Genomic DNA, 23,878 nt, shown 5'->3' with positions numbered 1-23,878 from the left:
TGACAAGAATGTAACAAGAACACTTTCTACTTCATGAAAAGACAAAGGAATTTGGCACTAACTGTGTATGCACGCACTATTCCCATACGGTGTCCTTTTATGTACAAATTTTCTTTGTTCTTTATATCATGTATGTAAATAGTATTTATGTGTTCTTTCAGGAATCAAATGGTTAAAAAAAATCCCGATTTAATAAGAGGAAAAGTGAAAGGAAAAAGTGGGGGGGGGGGGAAGCTGACTCTTACTAATTATTTTGATTAGTAAATAACACATCTTTATGCTTCGCTGGGTTTATTTTGGGGGGGGGAGAGCGGTTTGTAGTTTTGCAAACTGCCTTCCAATCATCAAATCACAGCATCATATGGTAACTATTCAACAGCATACAGACATAGCGGTAGATAAACTTTTTACCAAATTACTACCTGTCATACCACTTCTGAACCACGTACCAAGATATGCAAAAAGCCAGCTTAAATTCTGGTCCTTTTACAGTGCTATTCTGCTCAGCCATGTGCCCAACCTCAAACCCTACGGTAAGCAGTTCAGTAACTAACTAAATATGGTCACAGAGAATCCAAATGCGAGACACAGGTCTAAACATCGGTGGGTAGAACTGGCCAAACCAGTGCACTGCATTTGGAGACCTGGCACAAAAGAACAATTTTGGTAACTCCGCCGTCTACGCACAGTTTTGCCTGCAAAATACAAACGGCAGTTCTGCTGCACCAGCGGCCTACCCAGGAAACACTAAGTTTGAGTCGCTAACTAAGCATACCATCACACCGCCACACAGGAATGTGGCCCTCTAGGGCGGCATCAACACTGCAGTCAGAGACCCTAAGGAAAGGAAGATCTTTCCTTGCAGGGTGTTTTCAGCCTCGTCAGACTCGCAACAGACCCCGCCGCTGCAAGGCCGGCGCTGCGACACCTCCTCCAAGCCTCCCGGGGGAGGGCGGTGAGCAGCCCCACGTCTCGCGTTCTCCCACTGAGAAGCAGTGGGGTGGCGCTGGGCGGGGTGGGGGGGGGGGTTAGGAGGCGAGCGCGAAGGAGGCCTGGCAGTGCCCGCCCAGCCCTACCCAGCCTCCGCGGGCCCCCGGCTCGGCAGCCGTCACAAGGCTGCCCGCGGGGCCCACTTGCAGGGATGACAGCGCCTGAGGGGTCCAGTCGGGCTCATCTTCCGGAAGATTCCTACGGTCGGGGTCCGAGGGACAACCCTGCGCACAGGGCCCCGCAAATCCGGGGACACACGGCGGAAGGGGCGCTCCCGCCTGGAGGTAACTGGACCCTTACAGTTCTCCTCCGTCTCCCCACAAGGGCCAAGCGGGGTCCTCCACGATAAGAAAGCTCTCACGTCCCCCTTTCCCCGCACTGCCCGCGAAAGAGCCCTGAGCTCAAGGGGACGTGTCGCTGCCCCCCACTCGCCCCCCGGTTACGACATTAGTCACCAGCAAGTAACTCACTCCGCTTCCGCCATCTTCTCTCCTCCATCACTACCATGGGCTGCGCATGCGCCCCCCGGCGGCCACGGCGGCGGCGAGGGAGGGGGCGGGGTCGGCTAGCCTCGGGCCCCCGAGGTCACGTGGGGTCCTCGTCTTCCAATCCCCCCTCCCAGTACAAGCCTTGCTTGCTGTGGAAACGTGACCAGGTTTCCAGTTTAGATACCAGTGTCTCGCCTTCCCCAGTGCTCGCTTTCTTTTGCTTAGGGTCTTCTTCCTCTTGGGGAGGGTGTCTGTAACTAAGATATGAAAAGTTCTGATTAGGCTGTTAAAAATTTTAAGAACATCTAAAATATATCAAAGCCTATGTGAACTGCAAAGAGTGAGATGGAAGAGAATACCACGAGGATTGGATGATGAGGTGTCAGTGAAAGGAAATGCCATGGTAGCTGCAGGGTTTGTTACCTGGGGCGCATGGCAGTTTGGGGATGGAACCGGCAATTCTTCTCTTGGGCTCAAAGACAGTGTTCTAGATCCCCATAAGGTGGACGGTTAAGGAATCGTCATGATTACCCTATGAATATCATTCATGTGTTTGACATGAATTTACAGAGTGGTCAGTGGAGATTGCAAACTTGCATACCGCAGGGAACAAGCAGGAACGGCCACCAGTTTGCTAATGTAATTTACTATATTCTACGCATATGGCAACTAATCTGAAGCAGGATGAGACAAACATGCAAATTTGTGTGAAACAAGTCCCTGTCTTCCAACAAATCTTAATCTGGAGAGTGAAGTGGGTTTTACAGAGATAGCCACACATTCTAAGTGATCTGACACATCCATCGAGCGCTTTGGCAACCTTAAGTTCAAGGAATAATAAATCTTTACTGTCCTTCACCAAAAAACAGCATACTGATCACAAACAGTGCCTTCTTTTTCCACGTTTTAAGATGGTGGAGTCTCATTTCAAGAACTGAGAAATGAATTAGTGATATAAATTCATCGCAAAGTGTAATATGGTCTAATGAAAAGTATACTTAATCTTATAAATCCTGTGATCAGGATGTCCCTAGGGAAGGTAAGAGACCACTGCCTATGTAAGGTAAATTGTCCTTTACCACTTCTCCCTGTAGGTTAACATTGTTTCTTTACCTTATTTTCTTATCTAAAGCAGTGACCTTCCTCCTACTCCTAGGAGAACTCACTGAGAAAGTCCCCTTTGAAAAGTCCCTGTAGATGCTTAAAAATAAGATATTACTACTTTTTCTTTCTTTTCTGAGCTGCTCATATGATGCCATTGTCATTTAACTCTCAAGAATCAACTGTTGGGACTTCCTTGGTGGTCCAGTGGTTAAGAGTCCACTCTTCCAATGCAAGGCGTGTGGGTTTGATCCCCGGTTGGGGAACTAAGATCCTGCATGCTGCGTGGCCAAAAAAAAAAAAAAAAAAATCAACTGTCTATTGGTATTGCTGACATTTTTGTTTAGTAAAACAAAACTGAAGAAAGCAGTCTTAGACCTAAACATGAAAAATGCGTAATCCAAAGGAATGTTTGGAATAAACAGGCCAAAATTATGCCTTTTCATCCCTCTTTCCTTTGAACATCTAAGGCCTATATCTATATTGTCATCTCATGCAGATTGGCTTTAAAAGTCAGAACATATATTAGGTAAAATCAGGCCAGTACTTCTTTTTATTTATTTTATTCTATTTTATTTTTTATTTTTTTTGGCAGTGGCTTGCAGGAGCTTAGTTCCCGGACCAGGGGTGGAACCCAGTGCCGGCAGTGAGAGTTCCAAGTCCTAACCGCTGGACCTCCAGAGAATCCCCAGTACTGCTTTTTAGAAACATTTCAAAACCCAATATTTATTATAACAACAACTAGCATTTGTATAGCCTTTTACTAAAAGCAGAGGATTTCCACAAACTCATTTGATCATCACAACAATCCTAGTTATCATTTTCATTTAGCACAGAAATATAATGAGGCTCGGGCTTCCCTGGTGGTGCAGTGGTTGAGAATCCGCCTTCCAATGCAGGGGACATGGGTTCGAGCCCTGGTCTGGGAAGATCCCACATGCCTCAGAGCAACTAAGCCCATGCACCACAACTACTGAGCCTGTGCTCTAGAGCCCGCAAGCCACAACTACTGAGCCCGCATGCTGCAACTACTGAAGCCCGCGTGCCTAGAGCCCATGTTCCGCAACAAGAAAAGCCACCACAATGAGAAGCCCGTGCACCACAATGAAGAGTAACCCCCGCTCGCTGCAGTTAGAGAAAGCCCGTGCACAGCAACGAAGACCCAACACAGCCAAAAATAAATAAATGAAATAAATAAATTTATTTTTAAAAAAAGAAATATAATGAGGCTCAAGGTGATTAAATGCCTGTGGTGACTCTGCTAGACTGTACCAGAAATGGGGTTCTAACTTAAACTTTCCATGGGCAAAATCAAGTTTTCGTTCCTGCATCATTCAGCAAGCCACTGTGTGAAATGTTAGTGGAGGCAAAGTATGATAAAGGACTACCCTCAAGAAATTTATCATCACTTATCTGATGAAGCAGAGGAAGGTGTATTACCTCTTTGTGATTTCCTAATGAAGAGATTTATGTGTCATGCTAACAGGCTGAACTTCTTTCTGAAGTTTCCAGGAAACGTTGCTTTGGAGAAGTGCCAGCATCGTATATTTTAGAAAAGTCCCTCTAGCAAGGATGGATTGGAGGAAAGTAAAACCGGAGACAGGGAAACTGGTTGGCAAACTGTATTAATCCTTAAAGAAATGGTAAAAGGCTCCAGGAATGAAAAAGAAGGATAAAAATTTTTGCTCCTTTGTTGCACCAGTCACACTTCAAGCGCTCAATAGCCATATGTGGCTAGTGGCAACTATATTGTACAGTGTAGATATAGAACATTTCCATTATTACAGAAAGTTCTATTGGACAGTGCTCATCTGAATGCTAGATTAGGGATTGGCAAACTACTATTTCTGTCTTAGTCAGTTTGGGCAGCTATGACAGAGGCCATGGACTGGGCAGCTTAAGCAAACATTTATTTCTCACAGTTCTGGAGGCTGGGAAGTCCAGGGTCACAGTGCAGGCAGATTCAGTGTCCAGTAAGGGCCCTCTTCCTGATTTGCAGACAGCTACCTTCTCACTGAATCCTCACATGGTGGAGAGAGAAGACAGTATAGCAGAAATGGGGACCATGGGCATTTGGGCCACTTCTTCATGTAATTCACTTGTGCCTCAAGGCCTGCTCAGCCCTATCATGTATAGTCCACTTCCATTTGATGGTGGAATGCTGCTATGCACACCCAACTTTACGGTCTGGTCGACCAGATGACACTCAGTTCACAATGAGCAGCTTGCGTGGTAACTTGGTGACCCATAGTTAAGCATTCAGTCTCTACTAAGGTCCAGTAGCAGACCAAGAGCTGTTTCTCAAGAGGAGAGTAGTTATCTGCAGAGGGTGATAGGGCTTTGTTCCAAAATCCTGAGGACCTGTGCTGTGATTTCCCTATAGGGCCCTGCCGAAGGCTCCAAACAGCATTCCTATCTGCTGCTACCACTTGGGATGGAGTAACACACCCAAATGAGGAGCATGTTGCCTCCAAAATCCAAATGGGCCCTCTAGGTATTAGACTTCTTTTTTTGTTTGTAGGAGGGGCCAGATGCAACAATTTATCCCTCACCTTAGAAGGGATATTTCAACATGCCCTGCACCTCTGGACCTCCTAGAAATTTCACTGACATGGAAGAAGAAATGTCGCTGAATTTTTCTCAGATTTATTTCCCACCTTCTGACACACAAATGTCTTACCAATAAGTTGAGTAGTTGCTACTTTTTGCACACTATGTCCGATCAGCATAATGTCTTCAATGTAATGGACCAGTGGACCAGTGTGATATGATGTGAAAGAAAAAGGTGATCAAAATTCTTGCAAACTAAAAAAAAAAAAAAAAAAAAAAAAAAAAAAAAAATTCTTGCAAACTGGGCTTCCCTGGTGGCACAGTGGTTAAGAATCCGCCTCCCAATGCAAGGGACACGGGTTCGAGCCCTGGTCCGGGAAGATCCCACATGCCACGGAGCAACTAAGTCCGTGCGCCACAACTACTGAGCCTGCGCTCTAGAGTCCGTGAGCCACAACTACTGAGCTCACACGCCTAGAGCCCGTGATCTACAACAGGAGAAGCCACCGCAATGAGAAGCCCGCGCACCGCAACAAAGAGTAGCCCTCGCTCACTGCAACTAGAGAAAGCCTACGCACAGCAACGAAGACCCAACACAGCCAAAAATAAATAAATAAAATAAATAAATTAAAAAAAAAATTCTTGCAAACTAATTATGACATAGGGTTGCAGGGTTGATTTAGCCCTGATGTAGGATTGTGAAGGTGTATTGCTGGCCTTTCCAGCTGAAAACAAACTGCTTCTGGTGGTCTTTACTAACAGGTATCAAGAAAAAAGCATTTGTCAGATCAATAGTTGCATACTAGGTACCAGAGGATATATTAATTTGCCCAACCAATAAAAACCGCATCTGGTACAGCAGCTGCAACTGAAGTCACCAACTGGTCAAGCTTAGAGTAATCCACTGTCATTCTCCAAAATCTGTCTGCCTTCTGCACAGGCCAACAGGCAAGTTGAGCGGGGATGTGGTGGTGCTAATCTCTGCAATCCCTCCAGGAATACGGTATTGCTTTTGGTTTACTATTTTCCTAGGTAGAGGCAGTTCTACTGGCTTCCACTTGACCTTTACCACCATACTAGTCCTCACTCCACAGGTCAAGGAACCAATGTGGTGATTCTGCCAGGTGCTCAGTGTATCTATTTTTTATTTTTTGGGGGGGCTGTGTCGGGTCTTAGTTGCGGCATGTGGGATCTTTCATTGAGGCGTGTGAGTTTCTCTCTAGTTGTGGCACGTGGGCTCCAGGACACACGGGTTCTGTGTTTGCGGCACGTGGGCTTAGTTGCCCCGCGGCATGTGGGATCTTAGTTCCCCCACCGGGGATCGAACCTGTGTCCCCTGCATTGGAAGCGGATTCTTTACCACCGGACCACCAGGGAAATCCCTCAGTGTATCTATTCTAATTCCTCATTCCAGGACTAGGGAAATAACCATAGGATGGGTTTGGGGACCCACTGGGCCCACTGTGAGACAAACTTGAGATAAAACTCCTTCAATCACCTGACTTCCATAAGCCCTTTCTGTAACTGGTAGACCACAGTGATGTTTGATCTCCTGGAATTAATGTCAGTTCAGAGCCAGCATCCAGCAGTCCCCAAATGGTCTGATTATTTCTTTTTCCCCAGTGCACAGTTACCCTGCTAAAAGGTTGTAGGTCCCTTTGGTGAAGTCTGGAGAAAGATTAACTGTATAAACTTTGGCTGGTGTACCAGTGTCCTTTCTGTCGGGGATGTAGCCTCTTCTTTATTTAAGGGGTACTGAGATCTGTAAACCAGCTCAAGTCTGGGAATTGATTGAAGGGATATGACTCTCTTTCTATGATTCAGGTTAGACTTTTGTTTACTTGACCTAGAACTTTTTCTACTGATACTGTTCAAGTAAGAATTTAGGGCTTCCCTGGTGGCGCAGTGGTTGACAGTCCGTCTGCCGATGCAGGGGACGCGGGTTCGTGCCCCGGTCCGGGAGGATCCCACATACCGTGGAGCGGCTGGGCCCGTGAGCCATGGCCGCTGAGCCTGCGCATCCGGAGCCTGTGCTCCACAACGGGAGAGGCCACAGCAGTGAGAGGCCCACATACCACAAAAAAAAAAAAAAAAAAGAATTTCGTAGGTTTCCTATCTGTTTCACTTCTAGGAATACCATGATCAACTAGCCAATGACATAGGTCTGCACAAGTCAGACTATCCGGATTGCTGCTCTGACTCTGCTGTCCACCAGTGCCGCCACTTGGTCCCTGCAACCCTAGGATCCAATTACTCCTGTTGCATTTAGGTTCCCCAATTCAGTGGCTATAGTTCCCACTGTAAGGTCTGGCCTACAGAGAAGAGCGATCACAGAGCCTTTCACGGATGCCGGAGCTCCCCTCACAAACTGCTATGGAGTGAGTATTTGTGTCCCCCCCAAATGTTGAAGCCCTAATCCCCAATGTGATGGTATTTGGAAACTTTGGGAGGTAATTAGGTCATCAGAGTTGAACCTTTATAAATGGGATTAGTGCTCTTAGGAGAAGAAAGATGAGAGAGATGATCTCTCTCCACCATGTGAGGATACAGCAACAAGGTGGCCATTGTCTGCAAACTGGGAAGAAGTTTCTCACCAGACACCACATTTGCCAGCACCTTGATCCTGGACTTCCCACTCTCTAGAACTGTGAGAAATAATTGTTTGTTGTTTAAACCACCCAGTCTGTGGTATTTATTATAGCAGCCCAAACTGACTAACACAAGCCCACAGGCCAAATCCAGCCTGGGCTTGTTTTTATACAGCCCTCAAGCTAAGAATGGTTTCTACATTTTCTAATGATTGAAAAAAATATCCAAGGAAGAATATTTTGTGACAATGAGAATTATGTGAAATTTATATTTCAGTGTCCATAAATTAGGTCTTATTGGAACACAGCAATACTCACTCGTTTACAGCTACTTTTGTGCTTCAAGGGCAGAGTTGAGTAGTTGCAACAGACACTGTAATGGTCCACTTGACAGATAAAGTATGCTGACCTGTGTTCTAAATACTGATCACCTCGTGCTGGACACTTGCAGGGTAGTTAATGTAGTACATACACTGTCCTACACCCCATCTAGACTTGATTGCTGTCCTAATATCCTATATGGTGAGACAGAAGGTCAAGTGACCCAGATTTGAATTCTGGTAAAGTACTGACCCTCCTTGGGAAACTGCTTCACGTTTTAGTATTTTTTGTTGTTTTGCTTTGTTTTTTATTTATTTATTTGGTTGTGCTGGGTCTTAGTTGCTTTTTTTTTTTTTTTTGAGGTCTTAGTTTTATAATGTGAAAAAAAGAGGGACAACACCTTACAAGATTGTTGTACAGCCTTAAAAAACCAAATGTAAAGTCTAAAAAAGTTCTCTTTTTTCTTCTTTTAACTTTTTATCGAAGTCTTCCTTCACCTGAATTTGTCCAATAAATGTTACTGAGTATGCCTAATACTCAATAGGTTTTAAATGCTTGTCGAGGGAATGAATGCTTGAATATTTGGATGAATGAGGACTAAAATTCTAGTATATCCCGTAGGTTGGAATGACGCAGTATATGGACTTGCTTCCTCTTTTCCTTGAAAGTAATACAGTATACTAAAACCAAATACTTTGACTAAAGCAAATAGTACTGAAACTGAAAAGACAGTCTAGTCCTGCCACCTCTCATCTACTCTTACAATAATCAGTATGTTAATCATATGCTTATCAATCTTATCTTCCCTTGTATACCTGTGGTTGGCACTGTTACTAGTTGGCTATGTTTCCCCAGGGGCTGAATAGCACAAACTGGGAGCTTTAAAGCTTAAAGGGACATTAGACGTCATGTGACCCATGCTGAGGAAGAATCCATGGCAAAAGCAGAATCTGAACTCTGATCTCCTAACCTCCTATCCATCCAGTCTGGAGTTTTTTGCCTTGTGCCACGAAACCTTCCTTCAAGCATGTAGGTACTTGATAAACACTTGAAGCTGCTATGGACTTTCATTTCCATTCTGCTTTTTGCTTAATGTTTACTTAGCATTGTGGCAGCCTGGAAGAGTTGTGCTACGTAGAGCTGTAGAAACAGACAAACTTAGATTTCAATCCTGACTTTGCCATTCTCTAGCTGTGTGACCTCTTGCCATGCTATCAGCTCCACCTTCAAAATATAACCTCATCATAACTGAATCACTTTGCTGTACACCTGAAACTAACACAACACTGTAAGTCAACTGTTTTCAAGAAAAATTTAGATATATATACAAATAAAACCTCATCTCTGGCCACACTATCATGAACACGCATGAAATTATCAAAATACAAACCAAGTCAATCTGACACTTCTCACCACCTCCACAGTTATCAGCCTAAGCCAGGCCACCATCATCTCTCCCCTGGACCACTGCCATCGGCTCCTGACAGGTCACCGGCTTCTCTTCTTGCTCCTCTGTAATTTACTCTCTGCAGAGCAGTCTAAGTAAGCTTTATAGCTGTAAATCAGATCACATCACTGTCCTGCTCAAATCATCCAGTGCCCATCACACTCAGCAGAGAGTTTTCTCTTGTTCACTCTGCTCCAGCCACTCTGGCGTCCTTGCTTTTCCTTCTCACACTTGCTACTTTCCAGTTGGGAAAGGCTTTTACACAGGTCTCGCTTCCTCACTTCATCCAGGACTCTGCTCAAATATCTCCTCAGAGCTCACTCCCCACCACCTAACCCAGCGTGGGCTTCTCGTCACTTTCCTTCCCTTATCTCACTTCACTTTTCTTCATGACACTTCAATGCTCCACACATTATGTTATGTACATATTTGTTTGTTTATTTACTACTCCCATCAACCTCCAGGCTACAAACTACACATTTTGTTTACTTCTACATTCCTAGTTCTTTAAACATTAAGTGCTCAATAATTATGCATTGAATAAATGAAGTTTACTTAACTGCTCTAATCCCCAGTTTGCTAATCTGAAAAATGGGGACAGTATTTACCACACTTATTGTACAAGTTGAAAAAAGATGAAATAATGTATCTAAACAGTAGAGCATAATAAACGCTCACTAAGCATAGCTGTAATTATTTTAAAATTTTGCCACAAATTATTATGCTTAAAGTAAAGGAAAATAATCCTCCTATTGTATTTCCAAAAGTTATGCAATTTTTATGAGGCCATCCTTACTTTTTTCTTTTTAAGATTTATTTATTTTATTTATTTTTGGCTGCTTTGGGTCTTAGTTGCGGCACACGGGATCTTCTTTGTGGTGCACGGGCTTCTCTCTAGTTGTGGTGTACGGGTTTTTCTCTTTTCTAGTTGTGGTACGCGGGCTTCAGGGCGCATGGGCTCTGTAGTTGTGGCATGAGGGTTCCAGAGTGCGTGGGCTCTGTAGTTTGTGGCACGGTGGGCTCTCTAGTTGAGGCGCATGAGCTCAGTAGTTGTGGCACAGGGGCTTAGTTGCTCTGAGGCATGTGGGATCTTAGTTCCCTGACCAGGGATCAAACCTGTGTCCCCTGCATTGTAAGGCAGATTCTTTACCACTGGACCACCAGGGAAGTCCCCCGTACTTTTAAAAGTTAGTTAGCAGATACATTTTTTAATATGCATATGCTGTAATTTAAAATATTTAGTGTCAGTATCTGAGAATAGATTTTTGCCTGTGTGCTCCTAATGTATTAAAATAAACAGTGTCATATCAGTTTCATATTAAATCTTAATTGTAATGTTCTATTTATGGTAGATAAGTCTCTCTTAATTACGTAAAATGCCAGAGACAACAGGAGGCAGAACAAAATACATTATAGGGAACAAGCAAAGCTAGTGAACAGGAATGAAAAGTTAGCAAAGTTGGGGAAAAGTTATGTGACAGAAGCATACAATGATATAGAACTTAATTTTAATATTTACCTCTAGCAAATCCTGAATACAAAATTGTCCAAAAATCTAAATAATGCAGAAATATATATGAAATAGGAAGTGAAAGTCCACTACAATCCACGTCCAAAAATAATCATTAACGGCTTATTTTATATTCTTTTTGATTTTCTATATACTAACATACATATAAGTATATGTATCTCTTTATCAAAAATGGTATTGGACTATATACACTCTTTTGCAACCATTTTCACTTAATAGTATATCCTTCCATGTCAGTGTATGTGCTTTTCTTCCACTTCCTCAAAGATGCCACTTTGCTTACCTCATGGCCTTCCATACAATCCTGGAATATTCTCTCCCATACTTTGCAAATCTAGTTCCTTGTTTCCCTTTAATTCTCTGCATAAACATCATTTCTTTAGATAGGTTTTTCCAGATCAATTTATAGAGTTCTCCCCACCATTATTCTCTGTCACTGCACAATATTTATTTCCCTTGGAGCAGGTACCACAGTTTGTAATTGTGGGTTTGTTCACTTATTTTCTTGCCTATTTTTTCTCTCTAAACTGTGAATCTCACAAGGACAGGGAATAAACCTGTTTTCTTCATGACTGTATATTCAGTGCCTTGCACAGTGCCAGGCAGCATAGTAAGCTCTAAATAAATGTGTTGAAATAAATAAGTGTGTAAGTAACACACTGAAAAAAGGGTGTTTGTTCTTTCACTCCCTGTCTGTGATGGATAGAGCATTGCTTTCTTTTTTCTTCAGTTCTTTACCTATTCTTAGTTAAGAAACAATACTGTACAGTTGACCTTTGAACATCATGTGTTTGAACTGTGCAGGTCCACTTTTACATGGATTTTTTTTCAGTAAATGCATACTACAGTACTTACATGATATGTGATTGGTTGAATCTGTGGTTGTGGAACTGTGGATACAGAAGGTCAACCGTAAAGTTACACAGAAAGTTTTGACAGCACAGAAGTTAGTGCCCCTAACTTCCTACATTGTTCAACTGTACTTATCTTGATTCACACCTGGGATGTGTTTTAATCAGGTATGGTAAGGTGACAGACACAAGGACAACTGCTTTTGAAATAAGAGTTTATTATTTACAGTTCCCAAAGAAAGAGAGCATGCCACACCATGCAGGGCCACGTGGGGAAGAACCAGGGTCAGTCTGGAGGCAGAAGGAGTGAAAGAGAAAGCATGGCCCAGAGCTTTATTGTAGTTTCTGCAGAAAGGAATGGAAGAGGCAGGATATGAAATTTTAAGTAAATTTGGGATTGGATAGTTTGAATATTTTTAGCAGGCTCTGGTCTATAGCGATGGTGGTCTCTAGTTGTCCAGTACCTGGCCCTGGGTGGGGAGGGGTGATTTAGAACAGGGGAAATACTGGCTTGGTGTATGAGAATTAAATAAAAGAGGAAGTCGAGGATATGGGCTTTGGATTGGTTGGTTTGCATATGAAAGCCACATTCACAGAGGAGAAGTCATTTGCTATCTCTAGGATAATTTTTAGAGATAAAAGCCCTGGGAGGGGCAGCCCCTCCTCTGTCAGTAAGGCCACCAAGCTATCAAAGCATCATAAAATATACAAAATAAAAAGCATGATTAATACATTTCCAACCTAATTTAGGTATCATGAATGCTCATTCCCAGTTAAATTTTTCAGATGAAAGATAGAAACCACATCTGTGTTTATAAATCTTTGTCTCGTTAAATGCAGGAAGATGGGCAGGACCTGAAATTTGGAGTTAAGAACCTGACTTTAAGCACTGATCCTTCCCATTTCCAGCTGGGTGCTCTTAGCCAATCCAATTAACCTCTCTGAACACCAAGTTCATCATAAGTAAAGCAGGGATAACAGTAATATTTACCAGAAATGTGATTGTATTTGTCAAAATGTTTTGTAGCTACAATGCACCATGTACATGTTTAAAGTTTTACTGCAGTATACTGCAGGGACTTTTTCTCAGAATAAGAATTTAGAAGGTGTTTTTGTTGTTGTAATTGTAGAAATGTTCAAGGGCAAGACTGGAGGGGGAACACTAAAAATTTATTCAGGAAAAGAATAAGATTTCACTGTCTAGTTACATAGTGCAATTTTGGATTAAAGGGTACTTTCCATCAATGGACTTCAAAGAGCTTTGAAACGTTTATTTATTTTCATAATATTTTGAAGTCAGTTAGGTTAAAGTTGTCGTCATTTACTCTCTGAAAGGGAAATAAATACACAGCAAGTTACATAACCTGCTTGAGTCAAAATTAGAACCAAGGCTTTCAGTTTTGCCACATAGTGCTCAGACTGGAGCTGCACTGCTCCCCAGAATAAGCAAGCACCTTCTTTTGCTGGAATCATCTAAGGTTTGGTTTTATCACAATGTTTGCTGGATCAAGCAATTTAAGAAAAATTAGAAAATCTGTCATCAAATAATCATTAGCAATTCATTACCAGCAAATAAGCCTCATCAAGTGCTTCTAAGATGTAGGCATTGGTTTTACTTAATGAAGTTAAGAATCTGTGTCCTCTCCTGAGGTCCTAGAATTTTTATCTCTTCTGGGTCATTCTTCCCTCTGCTCTCATCTAAAGAACCAATGTTTTTACATTCTTCTTCTCCCTAAAATTTCAGGTGATTTAGGACTAAATCCAAAGCTCCTTCTGTGGCTTACAGAGTCTTTATTTTCTGACTCTAAAACACCTTCTTCCTCTGCTTCCAACTGCCTTTATACTTAATCCTCATTAAATTTCTCATCAGGCAGACAAAAGCTAGGCCTTTTCACTGCCCTGCCTTTACACCCAACTTTAATTCACCTAAAATGGCAATAAGGGGAGGCTGAGAGGAGAAAGAGAAGGCTACACTTGTTAAATACAGTTGTCACTCGGTAGCCACCGTGAATTGGTTCCAGGACCCCCTCGGATACCAAAATCCATGGGTTCTCACTTTTTCTCTATAAAATGGCGTAGTATTTCCACATAACCTATGTGCATTCTTCTGTATACTTTAAATCATCTCCAGATTACTTATAATACCCAATGCAATGTAAATGCTATGTAAATATTTGTAAATACAGTGTAAATGCTATGAAATAGTTGCCAGAGCATGGCAAACTCAAATTTTGCTTTTTGAAACTTTCTGAAATTTTTTTTTTTTTTTAATATTTTCGATCTACAGTTGGTTGAATCTGTGGATGCAGAACCCGAGGATATGGAGGGCCAACTGTCCTTGCTGAGTGCTCTACATACAGTATCCTATCTGATTTGCACAGCAAACCCATGAAGCAGGTATCATTATCCTCCATTTTGCTGATGAGGGTACTCATTTTAGTGGGATTAAGTAACCTGTCCAAGGTCATACTGCTAGTAAGTGGCAGGATTAGCTTTGGAACCGAAGTCCACCTGCAAAATGCATGCCCTGGCCTCTTCCATATGCTGACCCTCTCCACCCACTATTGTCATCTGGCATTATTCTTCAGATTCTGCTCAACCTTTTCATCCTTTGGGCTTCACAGCCTCACCCAGATGGAGTTAGCGCTCTCATAGTACTCTGTTTATACTCCTCTAATAATACTTACCAGGTATTTACTTTTAATTGAGATATAATTCACATAAAATTCATCTGTTTAAAGCATATAACTCAATGTATATTCACAATGTCATGTAACCATCACTATTATCTAATTCCAGAATATTTTCATCGCCCCAGAAGAAACTCCAAGACCTTTAAGCAATCACTCCCCGTTCCCCCTTTCCTGAAACCTCTGGCAACCACTAATCTGCTTTCTGTCTCTATAGATTTGTCTGTTATGGACATTTAATATGAATGGAATTATACAATATGTAGCCTTTTGTGCCTGTCTTCTTTTGCTTAGTGTTTTCAAGGTTTATCCGCATTGTCATGTGTTTCGGGACTTCATTCCTTTTTACAGATGAATACTATTTCATTTTAGGGATATACCACATTTTGTTTATCCATTCTGCAATTAATGGACATTTGGTTTGATCTCACTTTTTAGTTACTGTGAATAATGCTTACATGAACATTTGTGTACTGCTTTTTGTGCAGACATATGTTTTTAATTCTCTTGGTTATATAACTAGGAAAGGAATTGCTGAGTCATATGGTAACTCAATATTTAACATCTTGAGAAACTGTCAAACTGTTTTCCAAAGTAGCTGCACTTCTTCACATTCCCGCCTGCAATGTATGAGGGTTCCAATTTCTGCACACCCTTGCCAACGCTTGTTATCATCCATCTTTTGATTATAGTCAACCTAGTAGGTATGAAGTGATTGAGTTGCATTTCCCTAATGACTAATAATGAATATTTTTCATGCTTTTATGGCCATTTGTATGTCTTCTTTGGAGAAATGTCTATTCAAATTCTTTGCCCACAAAGAGAAATTAAGTTGTCTTTTGTAAGAGTTACTTGTATATCTGAATACTAGTCCCTTATCAGACATATGATTTGCAAATGTTTTCTCCCATTCTGAGGGAAGACTTTTCTCTTTCTTGATTGTGTCCTTTGAAATACCAACATTTTAAATTTTGATGAAGTTCAATTTATCTTTTTCTTTTGTTACTTGTGCTTTTGGTGGCAATCTAAGGTCACAAAGATTTCCTGCTGTGTTTTTTCTAAGAGTTTTATAATTTTAGCTCTTATACTTAAATCTTTGATCCATCTTGAGCTAAATTTTGTAAATGGTTTAGGTAGAAGTCCAACTTCATTCTTCTGTATATGGATATTCAATTGTTCCAGCATCATTTGTTAAAACAAATTAACCCCACCCCCAAGAAAAAGACCTATTTTTTCCCCCACTGAATTGTCTTGGCCCTTTACATTGACACATGTCTGCTAGTGTGAGCTCCTTGAGGGCAAGGTTTTTTATATTACTACCTGCGTGTCTAGCATGGGACTATGATGTAGTAAACCCTCAAAACACGTGTTCAATAAATGAAAAGCTGATTTGAAAATCCTAGTGTCAACCTACACGTAGCAAATGCCATAGACTTTGCTAGATGCTGGGGAAGTTTTATACATGAACTCACAGTCTAGTAAAGTTTTCAAACCAAAAGTTTCCAAGGGGTCCGAGAATCTTACAATCCTACACTGGAATGGGTCTTGGAGGTCGGGATTTCAGTAAGGAAAAGCAGACCTGACAAGGCTAAATAGCAGCCTGTGGCCTTATCTCATGTTAATTTGCCAGAGATCCCAGGTCTCTTTGAAATTACATTATGACTTTACAACTTAACAAAGGAATTTTTTTCAGTTAGGCCTCCATAAAGCATTTTTTCAGTTAGGTAGGCCTTGAGAAAGTCCTCTCCAGATGAAAGACAGCTGCTTCTGTTTCATATCACTCTTATCTTCTGAGATAACTGCTATCAGAGATTAAAAAAATCTTTTTCTCCACCCTAGCTGGACATAATCACTCCTTTCTCTGAACTTCTATAGCTCTTACTTGCTCTTCCAGAAAATTAGCAATTTGTTTTGTACTGCCCTAGTGCTTTGGATTTTTATGTAATCTTGAATTATTTATCACCAGTTTATGTGTGAACTTCCTAAGTAGACTGCCCCAACTAGACTCAGGGGCAAAAGTTGCATTTTACATTTATTGTATGAAATATAGGGCTTTGTACCTAGTGGACATGCAACAGGTATTTCTTGACATTATTTGTGTTTTTATAGAATTTACTTTTAAAATAAGAAGCTATTAGGCTTAAGTTTCATTCTGTTTTTCCCTAGAGGCTAAGGGTGTGAGGCTCAAAGGGAGAAGCACCTTCTCTCCTTTGGACAATTACTAGTCACCCTCTACTTGCTTTCCTAGAGGAATGGAGACACCAGAGAACTAATAATTAGTACATGTACATATTTAAATATTTCTTAATATTACTATTAAAGGTTTTAAAATTCTATGAAAAGGATAACAGAGATTGGCAGAATTCCCCCCAGAACCCAGTAAATTAAATTAACTCTCAAGGAAACTCTGAGTTGTAGTTTTTAAATTACCGAGTCAGAAAGTAGAGAAACAGGGACTTCCCTGGTGGTCCAGTGGTTAAGACTCCATGCTTCCACTGCAGGGGGCACGGGTTCGATCCTTGGTCGGTGGAACTAAGGTCCTACATGGCTTGTGGCGTGGCAAAAAAAAAAAAAAAGTAGAGAAAAGACATCCTGTTTCTCTTCTTTTTTGTGGTACGCGGGCCTCTCACTGTTGTGGGCTCTCCCGTTGCGGAGCACAGGCTCCGGACGCGCAGGCTCAGCGGCCATGGCTCACGGGCCCACCCGCTCCGCGGCTTGTGGGATCTTCCCGGACCGGGGCACGAACCCGTGTCCTCTGCATCGGCAGGCGGACTCTTAACCACTGCGCCACCAGGGAAGCCCCGGTTTCTTTTCTTATCTCAAGCTTGCTTTCTAGTTATGAGGTGGAAGAAGGAGATGGAATAATCTAGCCTCATATTGAACAGTGTCCTGCAGAACATAACCAGAATCTTTGGAACTGTTTAACTAAGGTAAAATAGAAAAGGTGGCTGAATGGAAGAGTGAGTATATCATGACATGATACTCAGTACACTGTCATGCACCTATAGGAACACAGTGAGCCTGTTAATGGATTATGATAAGAACAGGTTATGTATGGATTAAAATGATTCTCTAATAGCAATGAATCTCCACAGCATTTTAGCATGTGGTTAGATCATGGAAAACAAAAAGCAAATCAAAACTAAGAATTTTGTGAAGTTAATATTTTTTCCTCATCTGCCAGAAATCACTCAGTCCTTGTTTCAAATTCATGGTATTTTAAAATTAGGCTAAATAGTGGAAAACATTGGAATAATGATAAAGTCACTGTCATTTCAGTCCTTTGGACTTCATTTGTAAAATGAGGCGTAGATTTTTTGTTCTTCAAACTGTCATTGGGGGACCAGCAGCATCAGACCTTTTAAATCAGAATATGCATTTGAACAAAATCCCTGCCTAATTTGTATGGTTATCAAAGTTTGAGAAGACTGACCTGGATGACACAAAGTAACTTCCAGCTAGTAAATTCAACCATTCCGTGATTCTAGTTGGAAGAGTCCACCTTAGGTAAAAGGAGAGTCACTTTCTTAGGAGTTGTGTTTGACTTGAGTAAACAGATTGCTCAGCGAGTTGAACTAATTTTTCAGGTCATAGCTTTAACAAAGCAAACAGAAAATGAAGACTTGTTCTGCTTATATGGTGCTGTCAGCTTCCTTCCTATGACAGTAAGATTAATTTTAGTATTTAAGTGGACATAAACCAACAGGAAATTATTTCAATATTAAATTAAATAATTTAATATTTGTCGAATACCAACAATTTTCTAAGTGCCAAAAAGAACTTAGAAGGTAAGATTCCTGCTCTTGAGGCACCTCATAATGCTTTGCTTTAAAAGTCTCAGTGACTGGAGTCCTTATTAATTTAATTATAGTCTGATTCATAATTTGTTAGTTTCCAGAATGGGAAGCCATACCAATTCAGTAGACTATCTCATGCCTAAGTCGCAGGGTGATAAGCACGGTATACAGGTAAACTAACAGGCAGCTTTATCTCTGGAATGCTGTTCCCCTTGATATTGTACGTGTGATTAAGCAGCCAAAAAATCATTACAGACTATAAGCTCTGCTTTTCCCCCTTGATTTTTCTGTGGCCCAAAACAGGATGTGGTTTAATTCAAGGTCAGCAGAAATTCAATATGAAAAGATTTGAGTCCAGTAGGAAGTAGGTGGAGGTGGTAGAGAAAATGAGCTAGTCCTCTGTGAGAGGGGTGAAGACGGGTTGACAACCTTGTGTGGGAGAGGAGTGTACGCCAGAGGCTGTGAGAGAGAACTAGGTTATTATTTTCTTTTAATATTTATTTATTTATCTTGGCTGCGCTGGGTCTTAGTTGCGGGCTAAGAAGCACGGCATGTGGGCTTCCGAGTTGCAGCGTGTGAACTGTAAGTTGCGGCATGCATGTGGAATGTAGTTCCCCCACAAGGGATCGAAACCGCGCCCCCTGTATCAGGAGCGTGGAGTCTCACACACTGGACACCAGGGAAGTCCCCGAGAACTAGGGTATTAAAGGAGGCCAATGCTGGGGTGGGTGAGCTGCTGGAGTGGGGAGAATTTATTAGATAAGGTTTACATTTTCAATTGGATACGCCATCCTCAAGAACAGGTTTGCCTCTTCAAATTGGAGGGTAGCTTACATTTAATGGTTGACTGCTGTTAGGGACAGCATACTTGGTGTGCCAACATCATTAAACAAATGATACTTCTAAAAGAAGTTTGTGTGTTTTAATGGAGGCTTTTTCAACCTGACATTTTACTAGTCAACTCTGTGCCTTTCAGTTAAGCCAGACACAAGTGGGTTCTTCTGGTTCCTAAAGAAGATGAGGTAGCACTCGGGAGCTGTTGCCATTATTCTTTGTCACTTACTGGCGCACAGTTTCCCATTTTGCATTTTTTCTCTTTATTGGTACATGTCCTGACATCCTATCTGGATTGTAACTTTCTTGAAAAGAAGGGGAGAGCGTAATGCCTGCACCAACTAACCCCATAGGAGTGAATTATGCTGAGGTTTCTCAGACATCTTTTTTTTTTTTTTTTTTTTTTTTTTTTTTTTGCGGTACGCGGGCCTCTCACTGCTGTGGCCTCTCCCGTTGCGGAGCACAGGCTCCAGACGCACAGGCTCAGCGGCCATGGCTCACGGGCCCGGCCGCTCCGCGGCATGTGGGATCTTCCCGGAACGGAGCACGAACCCGTGTCCCCTGCATCGGCAGGCGGACGCTCAACCACTGCGCCACCAGGGAAGCCCACTCAGACATCTTTGGCTATTCAGTGACTTTCATTAAGTAAATGTTTTATATTATTTTATTTATTCATTTTGCTGTCTCTTCAGCTTAATGGAACTCTCCACTGACAGTTCATTAAAACAAAGACATTTTATTTCAAAGGCAAAATAAGTTAAGGCTCAAACTGCCATATGTCATTATCTGTACTGTGGGAGTGAGATTGGGGAACTGCAATGGAAATGAGTGTATGTGGCTGGAGTGAAGGGAGTACCCAGATAAAGCTGGCGGTATCAATGGGGCAGTGAGAGGGCACAGGAGAAAGAAGGGGGAAAGGGAGTCATGGGGGTATTGTTTGCTATCTATGATAGCTCAGTAAGGTTAACAGAATAAAAGCTAAACTCTTACTAACAGCTGTCAGGATTCCAATCAGGAGTTTGGGTCACAACTTTTGCTCTTGAAGGTTAAGTAAAACAATTAATGTAATACTATTAGGACATGATTACACAGGACATGTGTCTACTATATATTATCTCATTCCATTCACCAAGCAGTTTATTTCTTTGACGCACATTGGGACAAGCACTCTGATAATGACAAAATGAGAGAATGTTGGCCAAAAATATTTTAAATCCCTTAAGCTGGTGGATTTGAGCATTAATTAATTTTTTTTCTATTCAAGTCATCACAGTGAGCCAAAAGTAAGTATAATTTAGCTCAGAGCCCAATATTTATCTCTACAGGTCACAGAGTCCCTCCAAATGATCAGGACTTGCAGTTGAAACACTTTTCTCTCTTTTTAGTGACATGATCAAATGCTTAATGAAACCACAGAAGAATGCTAGGTGAAGGGAGGCAGGCTTACCCAAAGTTGAAGGTACTAGTAAGCACCATTTTAAGTACAACAGAAAGAAAATGGGCTGTGGGAGGCTTTTTCACAATGTTTACCAATGACTTCCCATTTTGTATCATGTGATTCTCAGTTGAGAAACAGGCATCAAAGATCCAGCAGCAGGATTTATTAGATGGCATAAAGAACGTGAAAAACAAATTTTCATATTTGATCTATGTACAGCAGGACACACTGGTGAGGCTAGTTAATATTGAATATAAAGGCCTACCTATTCTGAGTAGACATTTTCTTGTTAGAGCAGCTCAATCTGTAGAAAGGAAGCCATATTTTCCTAAAGATACGATTAATATGATGCCAGGTTCCTTTTAAACCCTTTAACAGAGTCCTGTTTTCTTTAAACTAAAGAGATGGCTCAATAGTTTCTCATATTTTGTTACTAAAAATGACATAATTTCTGTGCCCTGATTATCCTATATGCTTAACTGTCTGTGCCTTGTATCTATTTTATTTATTTATATTTTTTATTTTAAAATTTTATTTATTTTATTTTTTGCTATGTTGGGTCTTTGTTGCTGCACGCACGCTTTTCTCTAGTTGCGGCGAGTGGGGACTACTCTTCATTGCGGTGCGCGGGCTTCTCATTGCAGTGGTTTCTCTTGTTGCAGAGCACGGACTCTAGGCGCGTGGGCTTCAGTAGTTGTGGCACGTGGGCTCAGTAGTTGTGGCTCGCGGGCTCTAGAGTGCATGCTCAGTAGTTGTGGTGCACGGGCTTAGTTGCTCTGCGGCATGTGGGATCTTCCCCGACCAGGGCTCGAACCCGTGTCCCCCGCATTGGCAGGCGGATTCTTAACCACTGCGCCACCAGGGAAGCCCCTGTATCTATTTTAATTGCATCACACTGACTTTAAAAATTAATGTCAGAGCACTTCCAGAACGGAAACATGAGGAGCTCCCTGTATACTCGCCCCAATGAAACCACCATAACTGGTGAAAATTATAAATAAAAAAGGACCATTGGATCAGACTGTGGAACAATTTTATGCCCCAGGGCACTGTCAAAAACACTGGAGCAATCAGTTGCCAATTAGTGGACGCTAACAGCTGGGAGCTATATCCATAAAGGCAAACCAGCTAAAAGCTTGATAGGGAGATGAGGAAAAGAGACAGTCAAAGAGAACCTGACTAAAACCACTGTCATCCCCCAGGGGAGGGACAAGGAGTCAGGGTGACGGTGTGCACGCCAAAGTTGCACCTTCTGAGGAGAGATATTAGAGGCTGCACACTGTGGAGGAAACAAGAGTCTATTGACCAAGTCTGGCCAACTCACAAATAAACAAGCAAACAACGACAACGACAACCAGACCTAGAGCCAGTCTGGATAGGTCTTCAGAGTTGCTACCATGGAAATGTACAGTTTGCAACAAAAAAACTTATGAGACATACAAAGAAACAGGCAATGGGACCCATACACACAGAAACTGTCTTTGAGAGGACCCATATGTTGGACTTAGCACACAAAGACTTCAAAGCAGCTGTTATAAACATGTCTAAAGAACTAAAGGAAACCATGCTTATGAGTGTAGATTCAAAATTCCTCAACAAAATATTAACAAACCGAAGTTAGCAACGTATAAAAACGATTATATGTCATAACCAAGAGGGATTTTTCCCAGGAATGCAAGACTGGCTTACATCTAAAAGTTAATGTAACAGGGCTTCCCTGGTGGCGCAGTGGTTGAGAGTCCGCCTGCCGATGCAGGGGACTGCGGGTTCGTGCCCCAATCCGGGAAGATCTCACATGCCGCGGAGCGGCTGGGTCCCGTGAGCCATGGCCGCTGAGCCTGCGCGTCCGGAGCCTGTGCTCCGCAACGGGAGACGCCACAGCAGTGAGAGGCCCGCGTACCGCAAAAAAAAAAAAAAGTTAATGTAACATATCACACCAATAGAATAAAGCACAAAACCACATGATAATCTCAATAGACACAGAAAAGGCACTAAACAAAACCCAACACCCTACATAATAAAAATAGGCAACAAACTAGGAATAGAATGGAACTTCCTCAACCTGATAAAGGGCATCTACAAAAAAACTAAAGCAATAATCACATTTAATGGTGAAAGACTGAAAACTATCCACATAAGACTGAGAACAATACAAGAATGTTAACATACTTCTCTTTATTCAACGTAATACTAGAAGTTCTATCTAATGTAATCAGGCAAGAAAAATAAAAGACATCGAGATTGGAAAGGAAGATGTAAATCAATCTGTATTCTAAAATGGCATAATCTTGCACACAGGAAATTCTAAGGAATCCACCGAGACACTATTAGAACTAATGAGTTCAGCAAGCTTGTAGGATTCAAGATATATACAAAATCATTTTATTTCTATACACCAGCAATGAATAATAAAAAATGAAATTAGGATGGGAATGTAAATCGGCACAGCCACTATGGAAAACAGTCGATGTTAACAATGTTTTAACGATGTTAAAAAATGCCAATGCATGGATAGTTGGATGGGTTGACTGATTGGCTAAATATTCATTGTGCACCTGTTCCATGCAATGGCGATCTACAAGGGCAGCGAAGGAAGAAAAGTCAATCTTCCATCATACCTTCCAGTTGAGTTTCTTCCTTTATTACATTAATTATTACATTTGTTACATATATTACACTAAATTCTTTTCATAAAAGAGGCTATGCTGGGCAGTAACCAAATTCTTCTTTCCAGAAAAGGTACTGTATGATTGAGATGATTTATGCAATTGGAAGAATTCACCAGAGAACAAAGTCTAGATTGTGAGGAACCCCAATCATTTCCAGTGTCCTCAGGTGCCCACGGTGGATTCAGGACTTCCACGCCGACGGGTCCCGGGGCACGAGCTGAAGACAGACGGTCAGCGAGAAGGCGGGACGCTCTACACGTAAAGAACCTCAAGTCCCAGAATCCCATGGGGACTCCAAGTCCCAGAAACCCGCCCGGCAAATCTACTCCGAGTCCCTAGCCGTCTGGCCGCGGACGCGACCAAGACAGGAAACTGGGGTGAGATGCCGCAGAATTTGTCCCCCACCATTTTCCTTGTAGGGAGGGGCTTTTTACAGAACTATAGGTACCTCAGTCGTCACATTCTCTCAGTTACAGCCCATGAAAGGCCCCCTGCCGGCAAGTTTTTTGTGATGTTCAGCATCCCCCCCTCCTCTCTCCCCTTTTCCTTGCCCCCGTAAGAATGGTTCAGCCGGGCATCTTGA

General features: G+C 41.9%; 1 protein-coding gene and 1 long non-coding RNA gene across 6 annotated transcripts in view; one reads left to right on the top strand and one right to left on the bottom strand.

Annotated features, from left to right (window-relative positions):
* The window catches only part of PHC3 (polyhomeotic homolog 3), an 85,505-nt gene extending 84,025 nt beyond the window's left edge, over window positions 1–1,480 (bottom strand). For all 5 annotated transcript variants that reach the window (XM_060011163.1, XM_060011164.1, XM_060011165.1 and 2 more), the window contains exon 1: window positions 1,461–1,480. In XM_060011163.1, coding sequence (XP_059867146.1) covers window positions 1,461–1,474 — 14 coding nt within the window. In that variant the 5' untranslated portion in view covers window positions 1,475–1,480. The remainder of the gene's footprint in view (window positions 1–1,460) is intronic.
* On the top strand, window positions 1,077–23,765 carry LOC132424944 (uncharacterized). Its single transcript, XR_009519308.1, has 4 exons — window positions 1,077–1,274; window positions 7,261–7,507; window positions 14,155–14,264; window positions 23,453–23,765. It is a non-coding gene; the product is annotated as an uncharacterized lncRNA (long non-coding RNA).
* The last annotated feature ends 113 nt before the right edge of the window (window positions 23,766–23,878 follow it).

The sequence above is a fragment of the Delphinus delphis genome, chromosome 4 (genome assembly GCF_949987515.2).
Source record: "Delphinus delphis chromosome 4, mDelDel1.2, whole genome shotgun sequence".
In the NCBI taxonomy this organism is placed as follows: domain Eukaryota; kingdom Metazoa; phylum Chordata; class Mammalia; order Artiodactyla; family Delphinidae; genus Delphinus; species Delphinus delphis.
The sequence above is the reverse complement of the archived record's forward strand: the minus strand, read 5'-3'. Positions and strand labels throughout refer to the sequence as shown.